This window comes from Phoca vitulina, unplaced genomic scaffold (genome assembly GCF_004348235.1).
Source record: "Phoca vitulina isolate PV1807 unplaced genomic scaffold, GSC_HSeal_1.0 scaffold73, whole genome shotgun sequence".
Classification (NCBI taxonomy): domain Eukaryota; kingdom Metazoa; phylum Chordata; class Mammalia; order Carnivora; family Phocidae; genus Phoca; species Phoca vitulina.
Genome location: NW_022589776.1, coordinates 6,397,342 through 6,422,212, shown reverse-complemented (window position 1 = coordinate 6,422,212; position 24,871 = coordinate 6,397,342). Strand labels below are relative to the sequence as shown.

At 36.1% G+C, this 24,871-nt stretch overlaps 1 protein-coding gene across 2 annotated transcripts in view; it reads right to left on the bottom strand.

The window, feature by feature from the left end:
* The window catches only part of RALGPS2 (Ral GEF with PH domain and SH3 binding motif 2), a 152,832-nt gene that overhangs the window by 110,871 nt on the left and 17,090 nt on the right, over positions 1 to 24,871 (bottom strand). For both annotated transcript variants that reach the window (XM_032393481.1, XM_032393482.1), the window contains exon 2: positions 2,807 to 2,950. In XM_032393481.1, coding sequence (XP_032249372.1) covers positions 2,807 to 2,863 — 57 coding nt within the window. In that variant the 5' untranslated portion in view covers positions 2,864 to 2,950. The remainder of the gene's footprint in view (positions 1 to 2,806; positions 2,951 to 24,871) is intronic.

The window sequence follows — 24,871 nt, the reverse complement described above, 5'->3', positions numbered from 1 at the left end:
ACATCAGTTACTGACCAAATAACTAAATACATTCTATCAAGTAAAGATATTAATTTTAAATATAACTTTCTCCAAGTTTTTAACTCATTCAAGGCAAATTAGCAAATCATAATGGTAATTTTATTACTTATCAAAACAAGTAATCACTTTCCTTTTTTCCTTCTTACAAGTCATTAGGAGAGGCTTAAGGAATTATGAGCAAGATGCTTCTATCCGCTTCCCCAATACCAATAAATAAGTTGGTACTGATAAGCTACACAGTACTTAAGCATAATGTCCACTAAGGGAATAGTAGTAATTCTTTATTCGAGACTAAAACCCACTGACACTTCTAAATATCTGAAAAAAAAAATTCACTGCAGCTCTTCTGATCTCAGGAGCTTCTAGTACAGGTTAAATATTAAGGTACTAAGACAGGGAAGTCAATCACCCAGATCAAGTATTTTGTCCAATTTGTAAGCTTATCAGATTTATGGGACATTTGCATTTTGATATGTTAATAGATCCGTATTTTAAGAGAAGGTGAAAAATATGTATTTTTAATTTTACTTTCTTGCCACAGTGTAGAACAATTTAAAAGATAGCCTTTTTCCACTTACCAAATACTAAATTACACTACTCTGAGGCCTGATGTTAGTTCATTCACTTTCTTAGGAGAGTCAACAGATTTTTTTACACAAGTAAAATGATCTATTTTATTTAACAAGTAATTATACACTGTTTCCTGTAATACTAGACCAAATGTCTCAGGATATATAGTTATAAATATCATACACACACACACACACACACACACACACACACACACATATATACATACACGCACACACACACATACATTTAACATATCCAAAAAATATGGTTATAAAAATACCAAGTAAACATAAACATAATATAAACATATATATAAACATGTAATATAATCGTTGTCTCAAGGAGAAAAATAAGCGATGTATAAATTTATGGAAAAAATTATTCTAAAAGTGGGGTTTTTTTTAAATGATAGTTTCAAAATACAAAAGCTATCTGTTTAGGGGATCAGGAAAAGACTCTGCTGAAAGTATAGCATTTGAAATAGGTTTGAAAGACAGCCAAAAATGTCTTTTTTTGTGTAGAGAGGGAGGGGTACACTGGAGTGGGAAGAGAAATGCCATGTGGAAAAACTGATACAGACAAAACTGTAACAGAAGTAGGAGAAAACAACGGTTTATACAAACATCAGCAAGATACAGTACTCTTTCATTAGAATGCAATTTCAAGTCAATAATTAGTGGGAGTTAAATCTATTAAAAAGAAAATGTAAAGTCACTTTGACGAGAAAGTCTTGAATAAAAGGTTTAGGGCCATTGGTATTTCATTAGTAGGCAATGGAGAACCAGGACAATTTGGGGATACAATAAAGCTTAAGAGCTGTATTTTAAGAATATTAAAATTGAATTACAGTCAAACGGACCAAAGCCAGCAGAGAATAGAAGTACAAGATCAAACTAAAGGCCTGCTGCAATAATGTAAACAAGAAATAATGACCAAACTCTGATGGTGCTGGTAGAAATAAGGAGAAAAGGACCGGATCCTAGCGATGAGGTTTGCTGGACAGGCTCTCAGACGTCTACCGACCGACGGTCGCCCTCTCCTGGCACTCACAACCTGTGTGATTCCCTCCACTTGGGTGTGGGCAGGATTGTGACCTGTTTCTAACCAACAGAACATGGCAAAGAGAATGGGCTGTCGCTTCCATGATGACATTACAGAAGACTGTAACTTCTGTTCTGCTAGTGCACTCTCCCTGCTGAGATTAGAAAAATGACTATGGTGCACAAAGGGGAAATCTAGAGATTAAGCTCAGATGGCGAGGGAAACAGTGCTGAGATAGACAGCGATGGGAAATGGTGATGCTACTAACAGAAGTCAAAGGGGTTGTGCTATTTTCTTTACAGGTTGCACAGCAGAATAATAATGAGTAACTTGATTTTGTTCATATTATACATAAAATGTCTGGTCCATCAGAAATGCTTAATAAAAATGTATGAGGGAAGCTAGAGATAGAAATACAGAAATCATCAGCATAAGAAGAATCATCAAAACCACAGACTTAGACTATTTTTATTGATAGCAAGGCCTAAGTAACTGGCTGGAGTTGAAGTTATTAACGAACTTTGAGGCCAAGGAGGTAAAAGGTCATAGACATTACTCTCATCCTCTATAGTAAGAGAAAAATAAAGGAGAAATATAGGAGCTAGATGTAAAGTTATTAAGGAAAGCAGGCAAGTACCCTGGATTTAAAGACAAAGCAAAAAAGAAAAAACATGAAGCACAAATAAGAGCACAGCACACAACTTGGAGAGATGGGCACCTAGCTTGGTCTTCACCTCCATCTTTACACTCTAAGCCACATCCCTTCCAACATTTCAGCGTAATGATTTTTGACTCTTTCAACAGGCCTGGAATCAAGGGATCTAGATGGTGTCAAAATTATGTGATTCTAAATAAAAGATTCTTTTATTCTCACTTCTACTACTGTCCTCAAGGTTCATGCAATATAAAAATACCCTAGAAAGACATTCTATGTACCCTTTAAAACTAAACTCAAGAAAAACTCTTAAGTAATCATTATTTGTCAAGTATCTTAAGTGGATAAGGATTGTTTCTAAGATGTAGAATAAACATGTGAATGGCACAATTAAAAGCTTTTTTTAAACTAAAAGATTTGTAGCTCTTCTTCTCAAGTTCTGATTTAAATTTGTGACCAACCATAATGTTTGAAAAATTAGAATGTCAGATTAAGAGACTCTACAGCTAACCTTACCTCGGAAGCAGGAGCAGCAATATTAACACTGCTTGCCTGCCCGTTCATTAGGTCCATGCTTCCCACAACATCAGTCCTTGACGCTGTTAACAGCAACAGAAGACTGACGGCTTCACGTCCAAGGCCACAAATACATTATTAGTCCTGTAAAAAATACACAGAAAATTTTAAATCTATGTCTTATGGAAAGTTTAAAAAACAATTCCATGCCTATCACCATGCCAAGAAATAAAAAACTACTGAACTGTATTTTTTATTTCAGCTAAGTGACTAAATCCAGCTGGAGGACGATCTTGTACGCTCTTTTCAAATAGTCAGAAACACCAAATGGGCTCAAAACATGTTACTGCTCAAAACATGTTAGTGCTATGTTCATCAGTAAAGCGTTAAGTATAATTTTTCACTTATTGTAAGAAAAATTCAAAAACATTTTTTTAGTTTTAAGTAAATAGTGTAAAACAACATGTGGCAAAGTAATACATGGCATAACTCAAGAAATCTTGTAGAGATCTATAAAGCAACAATACTGAGTAAGTTTACCATTGCTGATAAACTGGTTTACAAAGATACCACAAATAATTGAAAATAAAATATTATGGAATATGTCATACAGAGACCATAGTATGTTCATTTGTACAGGGTTAAAGTTTATTGAATATCTTCAATCATTATGTCACTGATCTTCACAACTGCCAATAAGACTAAATTGAGGAGGACATTTTTTATACTCACATAACACAAGGAAACAGAGCCTCTGCCGGTAAATGAAGAGCCAAGAATAAAACTGAAGCCATCCGAAATTCTAGTCAAATATTATTTCCACAACAACACATTTCTTTCCACTATACTGTAAGTAAGAATATTTACTTATGTTTTCCATCCCGCTCCACAAATAACTTGTTGTATGCGCTATGTTGTAACTTCACCCTTCTAGGATGGAATTTCTTCCTCTCTGTAAAATGACAGCAGCAAAGGGACTCAGGGCCCCTTTCCAACTTTTAATTTCAATAAGCCTTGTGCATAAGAGAAATGGTAAGTTATACCGGCTTTAAAAACTGAGTCTGAAATAGCAATAGTAATTCTCTTGATGCTAAGTTTCCTCTCTCTGGAGAAGCAATACAGACATTGATTTAGAAGCAGACTCTAGAACAAGACTGCCTAAGTTTGAAACCAGCAAACAGTTAACTTTTCTGGGCTCAGTGTCCTTACCTATTTTAAAGGTAAGAGTAAGTACTTACCTCACAGAATTGTGGTGAGGAGAAATGAATACATACAAAGCCCATAAAACAGTGCTGACACATGGTAAGGGTGCAATTACAATGATGCAGATTTTGTCTACTTAATTAATCCACACAAAGCTTAAATTCCATTGAGTCTTTGAATTAAAGATGACAAAAACCTTAGTACACATCTGGCAAAATACATGTTGGTGGGTGTCTCGAAAATCCTAATTGCAAATACAGTGAATGAAAATGCCAAAAATGTTTCCTGAATGTAGCAAAACATGTTGCTGGTTTTCAAATGCTTAAAAATTATTACTAATGATAGCAACCTTTAGTCACATCTTAAATTAATCTTCATTTCTTCAGATATACTCTAAGTACCTGCTAAGAGCAAAACATGGTGATATACTCTTTTTTTAACGAGAAAGATATTAGAAATAATGGGTTTTTAAAACCATTTAGAACCCATTTAGAAAATCAATGCAAAAGTGAACAGAGCACTGAAATACTTTAATTTCCTCTAATCTACAGCATTTCATTTTATAAGCTTCATTATCCTTATGACACTATTAAGGATCAACCTATATTTACATTGCTATATAAAATGAGCTTGATAATCCAAATTCCCTCTGAAGTCAACACTCAGCAATGACATGTTTTCAAATAATTTCATTTCATTCCAGTCTATGCATAGTGATTGATTTAGATATGAATCCATAGGTCAAGAGTGCCCCCTAGTGTTAAGAAAATGATTTTAATTAAATTGTTAAAGGAAATGTATTCTTAATCTACTCTTCAAAAACATGTTTGTTTTTTTTTTTGTTTTTTTTTTTTTTACTATTATTTACTGAAAATGAGATAACACAGACCAGGAAAAAGAATTACACATTTTTAGGGGCGTGTGGGTGGCTCAGTTGGTTAAGCGACCGCCTTCCGCTCAGGTCATGATCCTAGAGTCCCGGGATCAAGTCCCACATTGGGCTCCCTGCTCAGCAGGGAGTCTGCTTCTCCCTCTGACCCTCCCCCCTCTCATGCTCTCTCTCTCTCATTCTCTCTCTCAAATAAATAAATAAATAAATAAATAAATAAATAAATAAAATCTTTTAAAAAGAAGAATTACACATTTTTAAACTGTAAGACATTACACATTTTAAACTATTAAGTAAAGAATAAAGTTTTCTCTGCCTAGTTTTAATTAAAATGCCAAATATTCCATAAATATTAAGATTATATTGAAATCCATTACATGTAAAAAAAAAAAAACACAATTACAGCAAAGCATACCTTAAAGAAAATCATATTCAAAACTATTTATAAATGTACTACATGTCAATAGTATTTAATACTGCTGAAGAACAACAAAACTTCATATGATACCATAAAAACACTAAGTCCTTAGAGACAAAAATGGGTTTATTTTTTTAGTATGTATTTCAGGACCTTCCTGTGCTTTACACACAGGAAAGTTCAAATTAAACAAGACAAATACACGCTTTTCCTAGTGTTATGAATGGCACAATCATTCACAATTACCAATATCACAACAGCTCTTTTCTTAATTAAATTCATTATTTCCTACTTATTCTCTTCTAAAACTTCTAAAGATAGTTAATCTCTTTTGGTTTTAAACCCCAAACAAGCATATTACTTCTTTCCAAGCAATTATAATCCAAAAACAAGGATATTGCTTCTTTCCAAGCAATATAATCCCCAAACAGGAAATCTGAAACGTGTAGATTTAGTTCCTTGCTTGAGGTCACTGAACTAGATTATTAAACTGCAGGTATATTCAGTCTCCTAAACACCTCACCTTCTCAGTGAGAGTCACACCAGAAACCAGTACTTTTTAACCAAATGAACAAAGGATTAAAGTGTCAACTTCTCAATCTCATTTCACAGTAGCAGTTACATATTCTTTTCTAAAATAAGTTAGCTATCATCATTAGGAATATTATGCTAAAGAAATTTAATAGTTTTATAAAACATACTCTAAAAGAGTTAAGCAACCACAAGGTAAATGGTAGTGAAATGCAATTAATTAGAGCAATTTCTTTGGAAACATTCAGACAATACAGAATTGACATGCTCATACACTTTGGCTTAAAATCTCAGTCCTAGAAATTCATCTTATGAAAACTCTGGAGAAAGAGAAAAAACTATATAGATACAGCTATTCAATCAAGCACTAGTTACAATAGTGAGAACCATTTTAATGCCCTTATATACAACCACATTAAGAAATTCAAATGGACAACTATAAGAAAGATGAAAATAGAAGCGACAGGTTCAACAACAGAAACTACACTTTCTTATTAATAATGTTCTTGTAACTTTCATGAGAAAAAATAGGGTAAAATTAAAACATCGTAATTGCAGTTCAATATTTAAAACTTATTACAGAGCTTGCTCTCCTTTAATATTTATTTTTAAAGAAGTATTACAGACATATTTTACATGACACTCATGAAAGGCACAAAGATTTAAACAGCCTGGGGACGCCTGGGTGGCTCAGTCGGTTAAGCAGCTGCCTTCAGCTCAGGTCATGATCCTGGAGTCCTGGGCCCCAGCCCTGCATCAGGCTCCCTGCTCAGCGGGGAGTCCGCTGCTCCCTCTCCCTCTGCCCCCCCCCCCCCCCCTTAATGCTTTCCCACTTGCTCTCTCCCTCCAAAAAAAAAAAAAAAACAGCCTGTGTATCATAGCATTAAGGCAAGCTCACTTTCAGCATTTGTGACAGCTAAACTTCCACTGCCTTCTTTATTTTTTTTAATCTAAGAAAATTAGAACTCAGTCCCAATTCCCCAGTACTTTGTTTCAATAATTAAAGCCATCAAAATGCTCTGGAGTAACAAAGAAAAAAGATTTTGTTTTTGACATAACTGATATTGAGCTATTCTAGCAAAAGTTTATTAAAAACATGGTTGCCTCTTAAAACCATTTCTAGTGTAACAGTAAGCAAGATTATCTTTACTATTTACCACCCTTCAAAGTTCAAGTTATTACAAAAGAAATTAAAAAGAAAAAGGTTCTGATGTACACCCAGGGTTATATGAGTCCCCCAATGCCTCCTGGAGAGAGAGATCATCAGCCTCCCGCCTCTGTGCTTCCACTGCTCTTTTGTCAAAATTCTAATGCCAACTTTTTGCACTGATTTATTTATGTATTTCTCCCTAATGCGTTAAGAGTTCATTGATATTAAAGACCCATATTTAAAACAAAACATGACAAAAAAGCCATTATTTTTTATCTTTTCATTCAGGCACATGAACACAATACTTGATCTCAATTACCTACTTAGTAAGTATCTGTTAAAAGAGTGAATGACACAGGACAACATTATATAAATGCCCAATTAAAGTATAGGGTGAATGGCAATCAAATAATCAATACATACAATACTACACACATTTAAAAGAATATGATGAGTTTTTCTGCTTCCAGCAATACGGCTGATAAATAATATAAAAATCTTGGGTGCCTGGGTGGCTCAGTGGGTTAAGTGTCTGCCTTTGGCTCAGGTCTTGGTCTCAGGGTCCTGGGATCTTCCGCTCAGGTCAGGATCTCAGAGCCCCACCTTGGGGCTCCCTGTTCACAGGGAGTCTGCTTCTCCCTTTCCCTCTGCCCCTCCCCCCCTGCTTGTGAGCTCTCGCTCTCTCTCAAATAAATAAATAAAATCTTTTACAAAAAAAATTTAGGAATTGTAGGTTCAATTTTGATACCAGTTGGCTAGAACAGGCAACAAAGAGATGAAAACAGAATTGAGACACACACTCTCCTCCCCACCCCACCCTTACCTAGAATAAGGCCAGACAGATTGATGGTCTACCCCATCAATGTAGGAGGGGAGGGGAGGGGAGGGGAGGGGAGGAAAGAAAGGAGGAAGGAAGGAAAGGAAGGAAGGGAAAGAAAGAAAGAAAGAAAGAAAGAAAGAAAGGGAAAGAAAGAAAGGGAAAGAAAGAAAAAATGAATACATACTGGTATAAGATAAGGAAACTTACCTGTCTTGGCCTGAACATTAAGGCTAAAGGAGAGTGACCACAAATTTGTCTACAAAATGAAAACCTGTAATCCTAGACATACTCCAGCAGATACAGAATGTGAATTTATACTATCAGCATGGTTCAAGACCCTTAAGACAAGAAATCCACAAAAATGTGTTCACAAGCCAGAGACTCCTGGAACCCAAGGCAGATGGAGGGAACAAAAAGGCAACATGGGATTCCCACAAATAAATCCCCACTAGGAAGCTCAAAATAAAAATTTACCAACTCTATAACAACATACTATAACTAAAGCAGGAAATGCAACAATTATTAGGATTACCTTTTGAGAACTTTAGATGAACACCTATCTGATAAAGGCTATAAAACAGGAAAGATTAAAATAAAAAACTGAAAACATAATGAGCTGTTATGAAGAATGCAAGATGGGGACGCCTGAGTGGCTCAGCTGGTTAAGCACCTGCCTTTGGCTCAGGTCATGATCCCAGGGTCCTGGGATCAAATCCCTGCATCAGGCTCCTTGCTCAGCAGAGCCTGCTTCTCCCTCTACCTGCCACTCCCCCTGCTTGTGCTCTTTCTCTCTCTCCCTCTCTCTCTGGCAAATAAATAAAATCTTAAAAAAAAAAAAAAAAATGCAAGACAAACAATTGTTAGAAAACCAAAAAAAAGTATTTTTTAAAAAAAGAAAAATTTAGTCACTGGAGAATTAAGCATCAGATTAAACACAACTGAAGAGAATTTGTGAAGTAGAAGAGAGAAAGGAAATTATGCAAAAATTCTGTACAAAGAGTTGTTGATACAATGTGTAGAGATCAAGAGAAATGGAAAACAGAATAAGATCTAACACAGTCTAAGAGAAGTTCTAGAGGAAGAGAGATAATGAAAGGCAATATTTAAAGAGATAAAGGCTGGGAAGTTCCCAGAACATGTGAAAGACATAACTCTTCATATTCAGGAATCACAAGCCTTGAACAGGAAAAATTTAAAAAGTCATAGTCTATATACATCACTTTAAATTGGAGAATATCTGTTTTAAAAGCAAGTGGAATAAGGCACTTTACTTACATAGGAACAAAATTATATGGAAAGCTTCTCAACAAAAATAATGCACACAGAAGAAAAGAAAATATCTTCAAAGTGCTAAAAGAAAATAACTGTCAACCTAGAATTCCATACCCAGCTAAATTCTCATTCAAGAGTAGGCAAAGACACTTTTAGACAAAGAATTTACCACAAAATTAGTCCATATGGCAAGCAATTAAAAATGTAATACATGAAAAACTAATTTGTCTCAAAGTAGAAATAATTATCTTAATCATGAGTATTTAAATCACAAAGTATTTAAAAGTTCAAAACTAATTTCTATAGCTACTTTTAAAAATGATTATCTACTTTTATGCATATAAAGGAGAAGTATTTCTCCTTTTACAGCATATACTATCATTTGTTTTATACTGGAATACACAAATCGGTACAATAATCACAAACAAAACATAACATCCAGGACTGCTTATTACCTCACAGGCCTGCTCTGAGTACTTTTCATTAAAAATTCACTCAATCATCGAAACAACCCTATGAAGTAATAACATTATACCCCATTTTTAGAGATGAGAGGATAGGTAATTTGCCCAAGCTTACACTGTAGGGACAGACAGCTGGAAGGAGGAAAAAAGGGAGGACAGATGGAGAGAAAAACAAGACAGAAAAGAGAGATGAACTGATAAATTGATAGAAAAAAAAAACAGGACAGAGAAGGAGGGTGTGGAAGAGAGAAAGGAAAGGTGGAGGGGAGAAGGAAGAGGGAAACAAAATGAGGGAAGGAGGGAAACAGATAAGGGAAACTAAAAGGTTGGTCCTAACTCTGAGCAAGTTCATTATGGCTAGAGGGGGGAAAGAGCAGGAAATGAAATAATCAGAATACTACTATCTGTTATACTTCTATTCAGCTTCAAGAGTCACATGATTTCTACAGGATGAAATGATGTTTAAGTTTATAAAGAAAGAAAAGTTGAAGGGGCGGAAGAAAGGAGAAGTAAGAACACCATAAACAAGGGCACAAATTTAAAAGTGAAGATGGCCCAGAGAGGAGGTACAGTGTGGAGTGTTGGCCTGCTGGCTTAGCGGAACCTTTGTGCTGAACTCTGGAAAGGTTCGAAGAAGTGACAGGACCAGACTGTGGAGGGTCTCAACTATCAAATGGGGGAATTTTGATTGGAAGGGACAGACACTAGGAATCATGAAAGGTTTCTAAGTAGGGAACTGAGCTTAGAAAACTAAAACCACTTTATTTCAAGGTTGTATATGCCAGAGGTATGCCACTGGGTCTTAGGGGAAGGTGAGTAGTAAACAACACTCTTTCACCTTTTGCCAAAAACAGCAAAGTATCTAAAGTGGGTGTGCAGGCCCCTTTCCTATCCAAGCTTCTCCAATCTCTGCTCTCCAGGACCCTCTTCTAGTCTTCTGTTGTACAAAGTCTCCCATGGTCACATGGTATCCCCTTCACATCAGTCACCTTCATCTTACCATCTTACCAGCACCAGAATTCCTGGTGCTGTGGAAATGGCAATCTCAGTTAGATATTAACAAAAAATTAATGGAATTCATGTCAATTCATGAACAACGCCCCCTATAACTCCTCTCCCCCCACTCCAGACCAAGGAGCAAAGAAAGCAGGTCAGTGGTAAAATCATGAGATAGGGAATACTAATTCTTGGACTTTAACCAGGTGTATTATGCTGGGTTATTTAATCTCTGAATTTTATTTTTTTCATTTATAAATAAGGGATGACAAAATATACCCCAGAGAGATTTTCTAAGAATTAAAAGAAATCATAGGAAAAACTCCATGCATGTAGAAATAGTACAGTATAATGGAAAGAACAAAGACTTTGGAGTCAGAAAGCCCTGGGTTCAAATTCTGGTCTAGGCACTATCAGCCGGCTGTAAGGCCTTGGGCAAGGAACTTTGCTAATATTTAAGCAGAGGCTCCAAGTCCACCTATCAGTGATGTGGCTTAAAAAAGAAAAAAATGGAGAGGAGGAGGCACACCTTTAAGAGCCATTCTTCTACTTGTAAATTCCAGAAGCATGTGAAAATTACAATATAAATCAATGGATTAGAAAGAGTAAACTGTTCCTCTAAATGAAGCATTTTAAAAGACGTAAGGACACTGGAAAAGAAATTTACTAAATGATTAAAAACATTTTTACTTAAAAAATATTCATTTCTTAGAAAGAAGTTCTAAATGTGTAAACACGTTAACTAATAATATCTCTCAGCACAAAAAAATACACAAATATGTTGCCAATACTAGGCCACTGAATTTAACGATGAGGGGTCTCTTAAGAGACTAATTTGTAAGTGTAGATTAAATGTAAATGTTCTAAATTATTTTATAAATTTATTCAAAAGCACACAACTTGAAATTATTCCATCTATCCCCAGTATTATAGAATAAGTAGTAAAAAAAATTCTAAGCTACAATTCATTCTTAATCAAAGGGTAGCAAGCATTTTTTTAAATGACAGTAATTCATATGGATAAGAAGAACACACCAAACTGTTAAGAAAAAAAGACAAATTCTGGAGAAACTTCAATCACTGTAAGCCAACCACAATGACAGGTTTAGCAATTTCACAGCACCCACATTGCAAAAGAAAAAAAAATTGATAATGTCTAAATTAATCCACACATTTAGATGTCTCATGTCAAAAGAACTAAATTAATTGTTTCCCAGCAAGACTACGTGCTAGATTACTTAAATTTGATAAGTGAACACCTTTATATTTTTTCCAGGCATATATTTTATTTCTAAATATTTTGGGTACATACTCAAGATGTGCATGAGAATCTGAAGAAAGATTATTTTCAAAACAAACTAAACTTAGATCTTAAATTAAAAGGAAAAAGATAAGGATAGCAGAAAATTGTTTCACCTATCACAATGCCACTTTACTACTCTACCTGAAGTAGAGTGCATACATTAATAATGGGCAATGAAAAGTAACTGACCCATGTAAAATGTACCCCACCATCTATATAATAGCAGCTATTATTTCCCAAAAATGTAAAGAAAGGCTTAAAAATAATGAAGCTACTTTGAAGAATACACTAGGATTAAAATGGTTTTACCTTAAGTCAATAAAGAGACTCTACACATAAGCCTTTCAGATGTGATTCTGTTGCATTTGTACTGAAGTGCAGAAGTAATGGAATGATCCATTTACTAACTGGCCCGTATCTACGCAGAAAGCTTCTATTTCCATGTATCTAACTGGCCCAAAACTAAATACTTGATGAGAGATTTTCAAATGACTGAACATTAAAAGGGGAAGTCTTAAGTAATGCCTTTAAAGGTTCTGCTCTATCTCCAGCAGAGAAGTTCACTTAAGATGATTTGCCAAGTGATTCTAATACATAAGAGCTCTGAGATCTCCCACCCAACCTGTCCCAAAATATAAACATAGGTAAACTAGAATTCAGATAACAGAAAGAAAGTTGCAGGCAAGAAGTTAAACTGTGCTCCAAATGTTTCTGTTTTGTATCTTTTTGGTTTGGGTGGGTGTGTGTACATTTTGCCAGATGCTCTGCTCAGAAGACTAGCCCATAAAAGTCCGTTTAACTCATAATACCACATATTTGAAATAAAACAAAAAACCCAACATACTATACAATATTAACAATTAAAGCATGAAAACAATCCAACTGAATCAGAAAGAGCTTTACATATTTGGCAAAAGTTTGCCACTACAGGCCCAGAAATGGTCAGAGAGGAACTGAGAGTGCGGTAGCATCAAACTGTGGAACAGATAGCACAGTCAGTCAAGGACTCCATGGTCGGAGTGAAAACTTCACGTGAGCTAACAGTACAGCACTGCTTCCCTTAAGCTGTAAGAAAAAAGAAAGAGCCTAGAAAGAGGAGAAATTAAATAGCCTGGACACCTAAGAGATTCTTCTACCTGAAATGTAAGGCTAAGCTGAACATCACAGAATGATCCATAGGCAAAGGATTATACACAGTGCAACACCATGCAGTCACTAAAATATCACAAAAGAAAACTCACTGACACATGGGAAAATATTAACAGCATACTGCTAAATGAGTAAAGCAATTTACCAAACAGTATTTAAAGTATAATCCTTCTGGCTGTTGTTGTCATTATTTTAGTGTAGATCAGAGATTACATCAATAGGCACTACAATGTAGCTATCTCCAGGTTTCCAAGTCAATTTTTCCCTAACTTTGGCTTATCTGTATATTTTAAAATTTCTACAGAGACATTATTTTCATTACAAAAGAGTAAAAAACAAAACAGTGTCTTCCTACAGATTGCTTATCAGTTACAAGAGGAAAATAAGTAGCTACACTGTGTGAAGAAACAGGACAACACCTTGAGTGTGTGGATCAGAATTACCATCACCACGGAGGAACAGAATGACATCATGTGGCTCTGTCATGATATTCTGGGAAGGCCCAGCACTTATGAGTAGTTGAGCCGGGGATGCATAACCTGAATCTAATCTCGAGGAAATGGACAAAAATAAACTGAGGAACATTCTATGAATTCATTCTTTTAAAAATCTCAGTGTTTCATGAAGCACAAAGAAAGGATGAGGAACCATTAAAAACTAAAGGAAACTCAAGAGACATGACAACTAAAGAGCCTGTACTGGAAGGCAGTAAATACTCTAAAATATCCGAACAAGTCACAAAATTGGAATATTTAAACTATAAAGTACTGTACCAGTTTCCCAAATTTGATAACTGTGGTTACATAAAAGAATAATTTTGTTCTTAAGAAATACAACTGAAATATTTAGAAGTAAAGGGGTATGAGGTATGCAAACTAATTTCAAATATTTCGGGAAAACAGTATGTATATGTATATGAGAGAAATGAGTAAATGATAAAGCAAATGGGGAAAAATGTGAAAAAAAAACTGGTGACTTTGTGACTTTTACCTACATTTATAACTGACAGTTTGAAATTATTTCAAAATAGAAGGTGGGGGGAACCCTACTGTAATTGGCAAAATTTCATAGAAACTTAAGCTACACATCCAATAAAAAGTACAACTCTTCCCACCAACAGATGGCGTTAGTTGTCACTTTTGATTTCAGAGCCAAAATGGTCTCATAAACAGCCTTTTAAAATTAAGCTACATATATCCACAAATATTTTTGTCTCGTGTTATTAATACAAAGAATAATACAGATGAATATTATTTAAGAGGCAGAAAGTACTTTGGAGATCCCAACTTAGGGTACATTTCAAATCCTCAGGTCTTCCCTTATTTTACTCCCAGGGCAGGCCCTACCCCCACGCTTCAAAAATCATGGCTGTGGTAATTTACTATCAAGTGATAGAAACTGTTGTATTCTTCAAATGTGCAAGAAGGAAAGAAGGGGAGGGAAGAAAAATCAAAGTAAAGACAAAGAAAAGGAAGAGTGGGGAAAAAAGCAAGTCTGCTTACTCATGGTTTTATTCCAATTCCCTGATTTTACAGAAGACAACAATCTCATGGGAGGTTCTATGACCTGGCCAAGCTCACATAAAATCAGTTAATCACAGAGGTAGGTCTTAAATGCAAGTCTTCTGTTTGCTAATCCTCAGCACTTTCTACAATAGCAAATTACCCGCCCCCTAACCAACCCCTAATTGAATGTCTAAATACTGTGAAAACCTGGGGGTGGCAGAGGGCGAAACATCTAATTTCTCTCCATCTTCACTTCTAAAAGAAGTTCATTAGGTGAGCAAGAAAACACAGGAAATAGGATGTACAAAGGCTAGGAATGGTGAAATCCTTTGTCACTGGCATTTAGGGAACTGCCAATCGTTAAGCACAGTATAATTAAAAGGGCAAAATGTAAAAGAGATGAGAACCTTCAGGAACTGAGTCTGGAGAAGTAGGTATAAAGGGCAATGTTTGTGACAGCAAAAAGAAAAGCCTGGACTTTATCCTGTAGGCAATAAAAAGGCAGAGTCCTTATAAATGGACTACTAATTTATATGATCTGAGAAGTTTCATTCAGAAGGAAAGATTTACATTGCACACACACAGAGACCATATTAGTCATTCCTACTGAATTCAGAAGTCTCAGCAAACAGATACCGATGTGATGACTTCAAGTACAACAGAACCTCGATGTTTATGAGGAATTTGTCCCAGAACATCTTGAAAAAGCCCCAAATTTGAAACTACTACTATGGCATATAACACATTTAAGTATAACTAATTTTTTTTTACTCCTACAAGCCTTTTAATGAATCTAAAAATAGTGAAATAATTTATACTTATTACACTGCCATACAAATTGCAAAGTAGACTGATTTACACCATTAATTTAAGCCACCACAGAATCTTACATTTTACTCTATCCAAAATTCCTCTTCCTAGACCTATTGCTTTTTGCTTCCCTTTGGTCACCAGCACTAGGAGTTGGCTTGGGCAGCATAAACAGTACTGGCAACAAAAGTTACCAAACAAAAAAGTAGAGCATAACCAATGCCATAGAGACGGGCCTACTTGCTTGAAACCATTTAAAAGCATAAAGGTGAACAAAAATCAAAATGGCTGCAGTCATGCTTCAGCATGGAGGCTCAATTTTAAACTAAGTAATCTTTTTCCTCTCTTTGGAAAACTTCCCCTCCTCCCTTCTTAGCCTTTTGTTTCCCGGAACCCAGTACTACCCTGAAAACATGAACAACTAGGCCGGCAGCATGTACACAGTTCCTGTCAAAACCGGCTAGATCCTGTATTTCCCTATAAACCCCCCCAGCCCCTTCCTCCAGGTGGGCTTGCAGTTTTGAAGGCCTTAGCCTGCTGCAACCTCCTTTGCCCGGCAAAGCAATAAAGCTATGGTTCCTCTTTATCCCAAACTCTGCCTTCGTATTATATTTTGGCTCTGAAGCACAAAGGTCGGTTTTCGACAACAGTGTGATGGACTAGTAACACATCTGTGCTCAGCAAAATTACAAATCATCGTATGTCATACACTCGTCAAGTCATTCACAGAATAGCAAAAAACAGAAGTGTTAATGTGTGAAAGACAGAGATCCATTCTATCAGTCACCAGCCAAAAAAGCATCACGTACTCTAATAGTAAAAATCCCACTGGCCTTTTAAAAAGTAGCAATGCCTATAACAACATAAATATTTGCATGGCGACTTGTTTCTTACACAAACACCTTAAAATAACTTCAGAAGGATTTCAAGAAATCTTGTTTTAGGGGTACCTAGGTGGCTCAGTCATTAAGCGTCTGCCTTTGGCTCAGGTCATGATCCCAGGACCCTGGGATCAAGCCCCACATCGGGCTCCTTGCTCAGCAGGAAGCCTGCTTCTCCCTCCCGACTCCCCCTGCTTGTGTTCCTGCTCTCACTCTCTGTCAAATAAATAAATAAAATATTTAAAAAAAAAGAAATCTTGTTTTAGTAAATTTACAATATAGTTTTCCATTAGGACAGTTTATTCAGAACTGACCGAGTGGGTCTCTGAAAATGTTTACTCCTGCATACGTTCCTGGGCCACCTACTGACCAGAAGAAGAGAATTTCCTGTATAAATACTGAGGTGCTGTAGATATTGGAACACTGCTCTTCATTTAACAGCCCAAGATAAATATATATTCAACTTAGGAAACTGAGGCTCAGAGAGGTTAAGAAGAGAGTTATCTCTTAAGAGCAAAGAAATCTTCCCTAGAAGTTTTCCTCCTCTCATTCTCCTCCCCATCCCAACACCAAAAAAGGAAGGCTTCCCTACAAGTATCCCTGGCTACAATTCCTTCATACTTATTTATGCCTGACAAAGAGGAAATGTCAGGAAAGTCTTCACTAAAAATCTGATATTTGAAATGAGTCTTAACAAGTAGAAACTGGGCAGATGGAGGGGAAGTAGTCAGGACATTCCTGGCAAGAGAAAATAATACTTGCAAAGACAGAGGAATGGGAGAAACTGGCATGAAAGGACAATATTGGTTAATTCTTTACAGAAAAAAACACACGCACGTGTGTGTGTGAGTGAGAGAGAGAGAGAGAAACAGAGACAGAGAGCAAGGAGGGGGGAGAAGGGAGGGAGAGGGAAGGAGAGAACACGGATAGTTGCAAAGACAGACTGAAGACAGATCATGAAGCATGTACAACAGCATGAGAAGAAACATGCACTTTACTCTCTAAATCAGAATTTCTTAACTAGGAGACCATGAATTAAATCCCAGGGCCATGAACTGTACAACTTCCCCAAAGTATGAAAATTATGTAATGAACACTCACAAAAATTAATTTTCCTGGATCCACAGCTATCAAATGATTTTCAAAGGGACTCAGGAATAAAAAGTGGTTAAGAACCACTATTCTGGGTGACTGGGAGTTACACCGTATAATTACAGGCAGGGATGTGTGCCATAACACTTTTATTTTAGAAAAGAAACTGGCAACATGCGTGGAGGCTGGTGGATTAGAGAGAACCTTAGAAGCAGAGACAGCAATAAGGAGGTTATTGCCCTACTTCAGCCAGGAGATTATAAATACATTTTTAAAACCTAATTCCACAGACTTTTCAAAAGTCAACTTGCTAGAATTTGTTGAACATCTGCGTATGGGGTGTGAGCGAGAAAAGATATAAGCATGCCTTATCATTCTACTTCTCCTTTATAGCTCATGTCATTCACTCATTCCACACCATCATCTGTAAAGGCCATTCAGTGCATGAAAACAGCTCACGTGAAAGGGCACCACTTTCTTCCATTTGCAACCAGCTACCACTGGGAACTAACTGGACAACACCAAATGTCCCGAAGAAGAAATGCTCATGGTCTAGAACAGGGGCCGGCAAACTACGGACCACAAGCTAAATTGAGCCCTATTTCTGTAAATTAAAACTGTGTTATTAGAACACAGCCACGCTCATTCATTTACGTATTGTTTATGGTTACTTTCACCCTCCCAAAGGCAGGCCTGAATAGATGTAACAGAGACTGCATGGCCTGCAAAAAAAGCCTAAAGTATTTATGATCTGGGCCTTTATAGATAAAGTTTGCAGATCCCTGACCTAGAACAAAACCTGGGACAGATTCTACTTCAGAAAGCACTCCTTTAGTACAACAGATGGGGTAAGCAGAGGAAGGCTGTATGCAGACCAAATTCAACCACGTCACATCAGTCTTCTGAGGCAGCCACAGACACATATGTAGTACCAGCAAGTTACTCCTGAACAAATCGAATATACAAACATCCAAGAATGACTCTATTGGAAAAATGACACTCCACGCAAGCAACATATTATATTAAGAGCCAAGTTCTCAACCTAATCCAAATCCTTGTCCTTAGCCCTCTTTCTTCCACTCAAATCTGCCTTCTCCCTCCCCTGGGTTCTTTTTTAAGATGGAAAAAGAAGAAAATACTAAGATCCAAATATCATGATGTAAAACTGCTAAAGTGTCTGATCTGAGAACAAGGGTCTTGGTCCATTTGTGGAACATGAGCAAAAAGGTGGCCAGATAGGCATTTTAAATTAATGACTCTTAAATCTAAATTTTATATTTCAAATAGCCACGAATCATTTGAAAAACAAAGTCCATTGATTAAAATTAGGCTCTACTGATAGCATCTAATAGGCTTGGTTGGGAAATTATATATGCATGGTAGTGGTGATGTTTTAACATTTTTTTCAAATGATATGAAAACAAATACTGCAATATATCCAAATAGATTAACTCCAGGTAGCTTTGGGGGCACCTGAGTGGCGCAGTCAGTTAAAGGACTCTTAGTTTTGGCTCAGATCTGATCTCAGGGTTGTGAGATCGAGCCCTGGGTTGTGAGATAGAGCCCTGGATCGGGCTCCACCCTCAGCGCAGAGTCCGCTTGAGATTCTCTCTCCCTCTCCTTCTGCCCTTCCTGCTTGTGCTCTCGCTCTCTCTCATATAAATAAATCCTTAAAAAATAATATTTCAAAAATAAGAGAGTCTCATAAATACATCATCCACACATTCCCAAAAGTATAAGACACTACTTTCTCCAAAGACTTTTGTTTAGCAACTTGTTTTGCCAGTAATATGTTCAACACAGGAATGTGTAATAACACAGGATTCAAATAATAAGTGGCTACAATGACTTTAGAAACTCTAAATCAGGGTTTCTCAACCCTAGCACTATTTCTTTCAAGATTTATTTATTTGAGAGAGCAAGAGAGCAAGAGAGAGAGAAAGAGAGAGGAGAGTGCTCACAGAGGGAGAGGGAGAAGCAGACTCCCTGCTGAGCAGGGAGCCTGACGACATGGGGCTCGATCCCAGGACCCCGGGATCATGACCTGAGCAGAAGGCAGACGCATAACCAACTGAGCCACCCAGGCGCCCCAATCCTAGCACTACTGACATCTGAGACCAGATAATTCTCTGCTGAAGGGGACCGTGCTGTGCATTGTAGGCTGTTTGGTAGCATCTGTGGCCTCTATCCACCAAATGCCATTAACAGTTTTGACAATCAAATGTCTCCTGATTCTGCAAAATGTCCCCTGCGGGGCAAATCACCCCAGGTGAGAATCACTACTTCAAATGAGTTAAATTTCTTGATGATTTCTAAGAAAAAGATTTCAGTCGACTTCTCCTGCTTTGTGTATATTACAAATAATTACGTGAAAGATACAGCAGTGACGCATGTTCTATAAGCAGTTTTTAGTAAACCTTCTATCAATTCATATCTGTATTAGGCTCTTTATCACATCACTTTTTAATTTAAAAACAGCTTTACTTATACATAGGTGGCATGCAATAAACTGCACACGTTCAAAGTATACAGTAAACACCCATGGAAAAAATCTCTACAATCAAGATAGTGAACATACCCAGTTGCTCCCAAGGTGCCTGGTTTCATTCAGGGTAATTATTTTGAGATTCATCTGTGCTCTTGTGTGTATCAACAGCCCATGCCTTTTTATTGCTAAGTAGAATGGATATATCACAATTTGTTTATCCATTCATCTACTGATGAGCATCTGGATTTTAGCAGTTATTACAAATAAAGCTGCTGTGAATATTAGTATGCCAGTCTTTTCAGTAAGTATCTAGGTATAGAACAGTTGGTAGGTCTATATTTAACATTTTAAGAAACAATCAAACTATTTCCTAAAGTGGTTGTACTATTTACAGTCCCAATAGCAAAGTATAGGGTTCGAGTTCTTTCACACCCTTGCCAACACTTGGTAATTAGCCTTTTTGGTAATTCTAATAGGTATGTATTGGTAGCTCATTGTGATTCTTACACTTCTCTAATGACTAATATGTTTAATATAGGTTATATATAAATATTTGAGAGTTCTTTACATATTCTAGATATAAATCTTTAGATACTTGATTTGCAAATATTTTCTCCCACTCTACAGCTTGTCTTTTCATTCTCTTAATATTTTTTGAAAAGCACACATTTTTAATTTGATAAAGTTCATCAATGTGTTGTTTTATGAATTGTGCTTTTTGTATTACATTTAAAAATATTTGCCTAACTCAAGATCACAAAGATTTTCTCCCATTTTTGTCTAAAAGTTTTATAATTTTAGGTTTTTACATTCAGGTTTATGATTCATTTTGAGTTAATTTTTGCAGGCAAGATACAGATTGAAGACCATGTGCTTGTATATGGATATCCAATTGTGCCAACATCATCTGTCAGATGGACTACCCTTTCTTCACTGAATTGCCTTTGTGCTTGGTTAAAATTCAGTTGTCTATATATGCACTGGCTTATTTCTGGATTCTTCTATCCCACTGATCTCTGTCTTTACATCAGTACTATTCTGTTTTGATTACTTTAGTGAATTGGGATATCGGGTAGTATTAACTCTCCAACTTTGTTGTTCTTCAGTTTTTTCTGCTATTCTAGGTCCTTTTCATTTCTATATGAATTTTATAATTGGCTTGTCAATTTCTACAAAAATGCCTAAGATTTTGGAATGGGATTGCACTGAGTCAACAGATCAATTTGGGGAGAGCTGTCATCTTACCAACAATGAGTCTTTCAACCCATGAACAAGGACTACCTCCCCAGTTATCTAAGTGCTCTTCAATTTTGTTCAGCAATGCTGTGTAGTTTTCAGTATTTCATACGTGTTGAATGCTGTGTAGTTTTCAGTATTTCATACGTGTTGCTACTGCCAACGGTACTGATTTTATTCAATTTCAATTTCTGACTGTTTGCTCTAGCTTAAGAAGTGCAATTGATATTTATATATTGATCCCATATCCTGCAACTTTACTAAACTCACTTGTTAGTTTGTGGATTCCAACAATTTTCTACAATCCTGTCATCTGCAGAAAACGACACTTTTACTCCCTTATTTCCATTCTAGAAGGCTTTTTTTTTTCTTGCTTGACTACACTGCCTGGAACCTCCAGTACACTGTGGAACAGAAGTAGTGAGAGTAGACAATCTTGCCTTGTGTTAGGTCTTAAGGAGAAAGCATTTGGTCTTCAACTATTAAAATTACATTATCTGCAGTTTTTTCAGCGATGTCCTTTATGGGGTTGAAGAAGTTCCTTTCTAATCCTAATTTGCTCAGAGTTACTATCTGGAATGGAGGTAGGATTATCAAATGCTTTTTTCTTTCTGCATTTATTGAACCACACAGCTTTTTTTTAGTTGGTTAACAGAATGAATTACATTGATTGCTTTTTAAATGCTAAACTAACCTTGCATTCCTGGAATAAACCCTATTTGGTCATGATTTTTTGTTGTTTTAAAAATGGTTACATTCGATTTGCTATAATTTGTTTAGAATATGTGCATGTATGCTCATGTGGGATATTTCTGTGTAGTTTCTTTTCTCCTAATGTCTTTTAGTTTGAATATAAAGGTAATGCTAGCCTCATAAAGTAACTGAAGAAGTATTCCTTTCTTTGCAATCTTCTGAAAGTGCTTGTTTATAGCTGGTATAGTTTATTCCTTAAATATTTAGAATTCACTTGTGAAGCCATCTGGGCCTAGTTTTTTTTGGTGGGAATATTTTAGCAGAATTGATTTCTTGAATAGAGACAAGACCACTCAGGTTATCTATTCCTTCTATTTTTTTTTTTTTAAGATTTTATTTATTTGAGAGAGAGAGCAAAAGAGCAAGTGAGAGAATACAAGCAGGGGGAGCTGCAGAGAGAGAGGGAGAGTGGGAGAAGGAGAAGCAGACTCTGCACTGAGCCGGGAGCCCAACACGGGGCTCAATCCCAGGACCCTGAGATCATGACTTGAGCCAAAGATGCTCAACCTCTCAAGTGACTGAGCCACCCAGGTGCCCCATCTATTCCCTCGAGTGAAGTTTAGCAGTATGTGTCTTTTAAAGAATTTGTCGATTTCATCTCTGTTGTAAAATTTATAAGCATAATGTTGTTTATAATATTCCCTTTTATTGTCTAGAATCTGTAGTGCTGTCACTTCTGTCATTCCTGATACTAGCCAGTCTGGTTAAAGCTTTATTCATTGTATGGAACTTCCCAAAGAAACAGTTTTTAGTTTCACTGATTTTTGTCTATTGTTCTTCTGTTTTCTATACATTTTCCCATACTGATCTTTACACCATTTCTTTTCAATTACTCTGGTTTAATCTGTTTGTTTTCTAATTTCTTAAGGTGGAAGTGGGGGTAATTAATTTGAAGTCTTTTTTCTTTTCTAACATAGGCATTCAGTGCTGAAAATTCCCTCTTAGGTACTACTTTAGTGGCAGCTCATAAATTCTGGTATGTTGCGTTTTCATTTAGTACAAAATACTTTTTAATTTCCCTTTGATCTATTCTTTGACACACAGGTTATTTAGAATTATATTATTTAGTTTACAAGTATTCGTAAATTTTCCACAGTTTTCTAATAATTTCTAATTTAATTCCACTGTGATTACAAAACATAGGTTCTCAATCCTTTTAAATTATTGAGACTTGTTTTATGGCCCAAAATATGGTCCATCACGGAAAATGTACTTAAGAAGAACTGAGAAGAATACTTGGCTGTTGTTAGCTGGAATATTCCATAAACGTTAATTAGGTCAAATTGGTTGACACTATTGTTCAAGTCCTCTATATCTTTGTGATTTTCAATATTCAGAGAAGGGTACTAAAATCTCCAACTAAAATTGAGAATTTGACTATTTCTCTTTGGGGTTATATCAATTTTTAATGTATTTTTGAAATTCGCTTATTAGAAGCAAAAAAATGTTTAGAACTGTTATGTCCTCTAAATTAACCAACTTTTTTATCATTATATAATGATATCCTTTATCCTTGGAAATATTCTTTGCTCTGAATGAAGTCTACTTTGTCTAATATTAATATAGCCACTCTTTCTTTTGACTATAGTAAGTATGGTATATCTTTTTCCAGTCTTTACTTTTAACCTATTTGCACTTTTAAAGTGTTTCTTATAGGCATATATAGTTAGGTCTTGCTTTTTTAGCTAATCTGACAATCTCTGCCTTTTAACTGGTATTTTCCAGACCATTTATATTTGATGTGATTATGGATATGGTTAGGTTTAAGTCTATTATCTTGTTATTTGTTTCTATTTATTCCATGTGCTTTTTCCCCTTTTAATGCCTTCTTTCGAGTTAAGGAACTATATTTTCTGATTCCATTTTATCTCCTTTGTTGTATTAACCTATAACTTTTTAAAAAATAGGATTGCTTTAGGATTTATAGTATACATCCTTTAACTTACCATGGTCTACCTTCAAGTGATAGTATACCACTTCAACTGCAGTATAAAAATCTTATAACAGTATACTACCTAGTACTGTATCTTGCCCACCTAAGTCTCTGTACCTGAAAAAATAGGAGAGAAGCATTAGAAAAGTATAAATGAAATAGTGGTAAGAAACTGAGACCTTCTCCTTGGTTTCATTTAAAAAGGTAAATAAGAAATGAAAAGGAGGGACACCTGGGTGGCTCAGTCAGTTAAGCGTCTGCCTTTGGCTCAGGTCATGATCCCAGCAAGTCCCACATCGGGCTCCTTGCTCAGCAGAGAGCCTGCTTCTCCCTCTGCCTGCCACTCCCCCTGCTTGTACTCTCTCTTGATCTTTCTCTCTGACAAATAAATAAATGAAATCTTTATTTTTTGAAAGATTTTATTTATTTGAGTGAGAAAGAGTAAGAGAGAGAGAAAGCACAAGAGGGGGGAGGGTCAGAGGGAGAAGCAGACTCCCCGCTGAGCAAGGAGCCCAAAGTGGGAATCGATCCTGGGACTCCAGGATCATGCCCTGAGCCGAAGGCAGATGCTTAACTGACTGAGCCACCCAGACGCCCAATAAATAAAATCTCAGAAAGGAAGGAAGGAAGAGGAAATACGTGTTTAAAAATTAAAACTCTACAACTATACCACCTATGTTCAAATCCTAGCTCTGCCACTTACATATTGTATATAACTTCAGGCAAGATGGCTAGCCTTCTATTTCTACCTCTTTAAAATAAACAACAGGACGTACACTTCACCAGGTTATCATGATGATCCAATGAGTTAATAAAGGTAAAATGCTTAGAACAGCACCAAGCCTCTATTAAGTCCTTAATAAATAAATACCAAGTTCTATTATTCAAATTACATAAGACAGTATTTTTTTTAATGCTCCACAGACTACCTAAAATACTATTTCTTACCCAGCCTGCACCCTGGGTTGTCCTACTCTAAGTGAATGTGCAAGCAAATTAACTTCTTAGATTCTTTAATCTATAAGAAATTCAAGTTACCCAAGTAGTATTTTTTATATATATATATATATATATATATATATATATACACACACACACACATATATATACACATATGACATGTATGTGATACATGTATATATGACATCATACAGATGTGCTATTTATTGAAC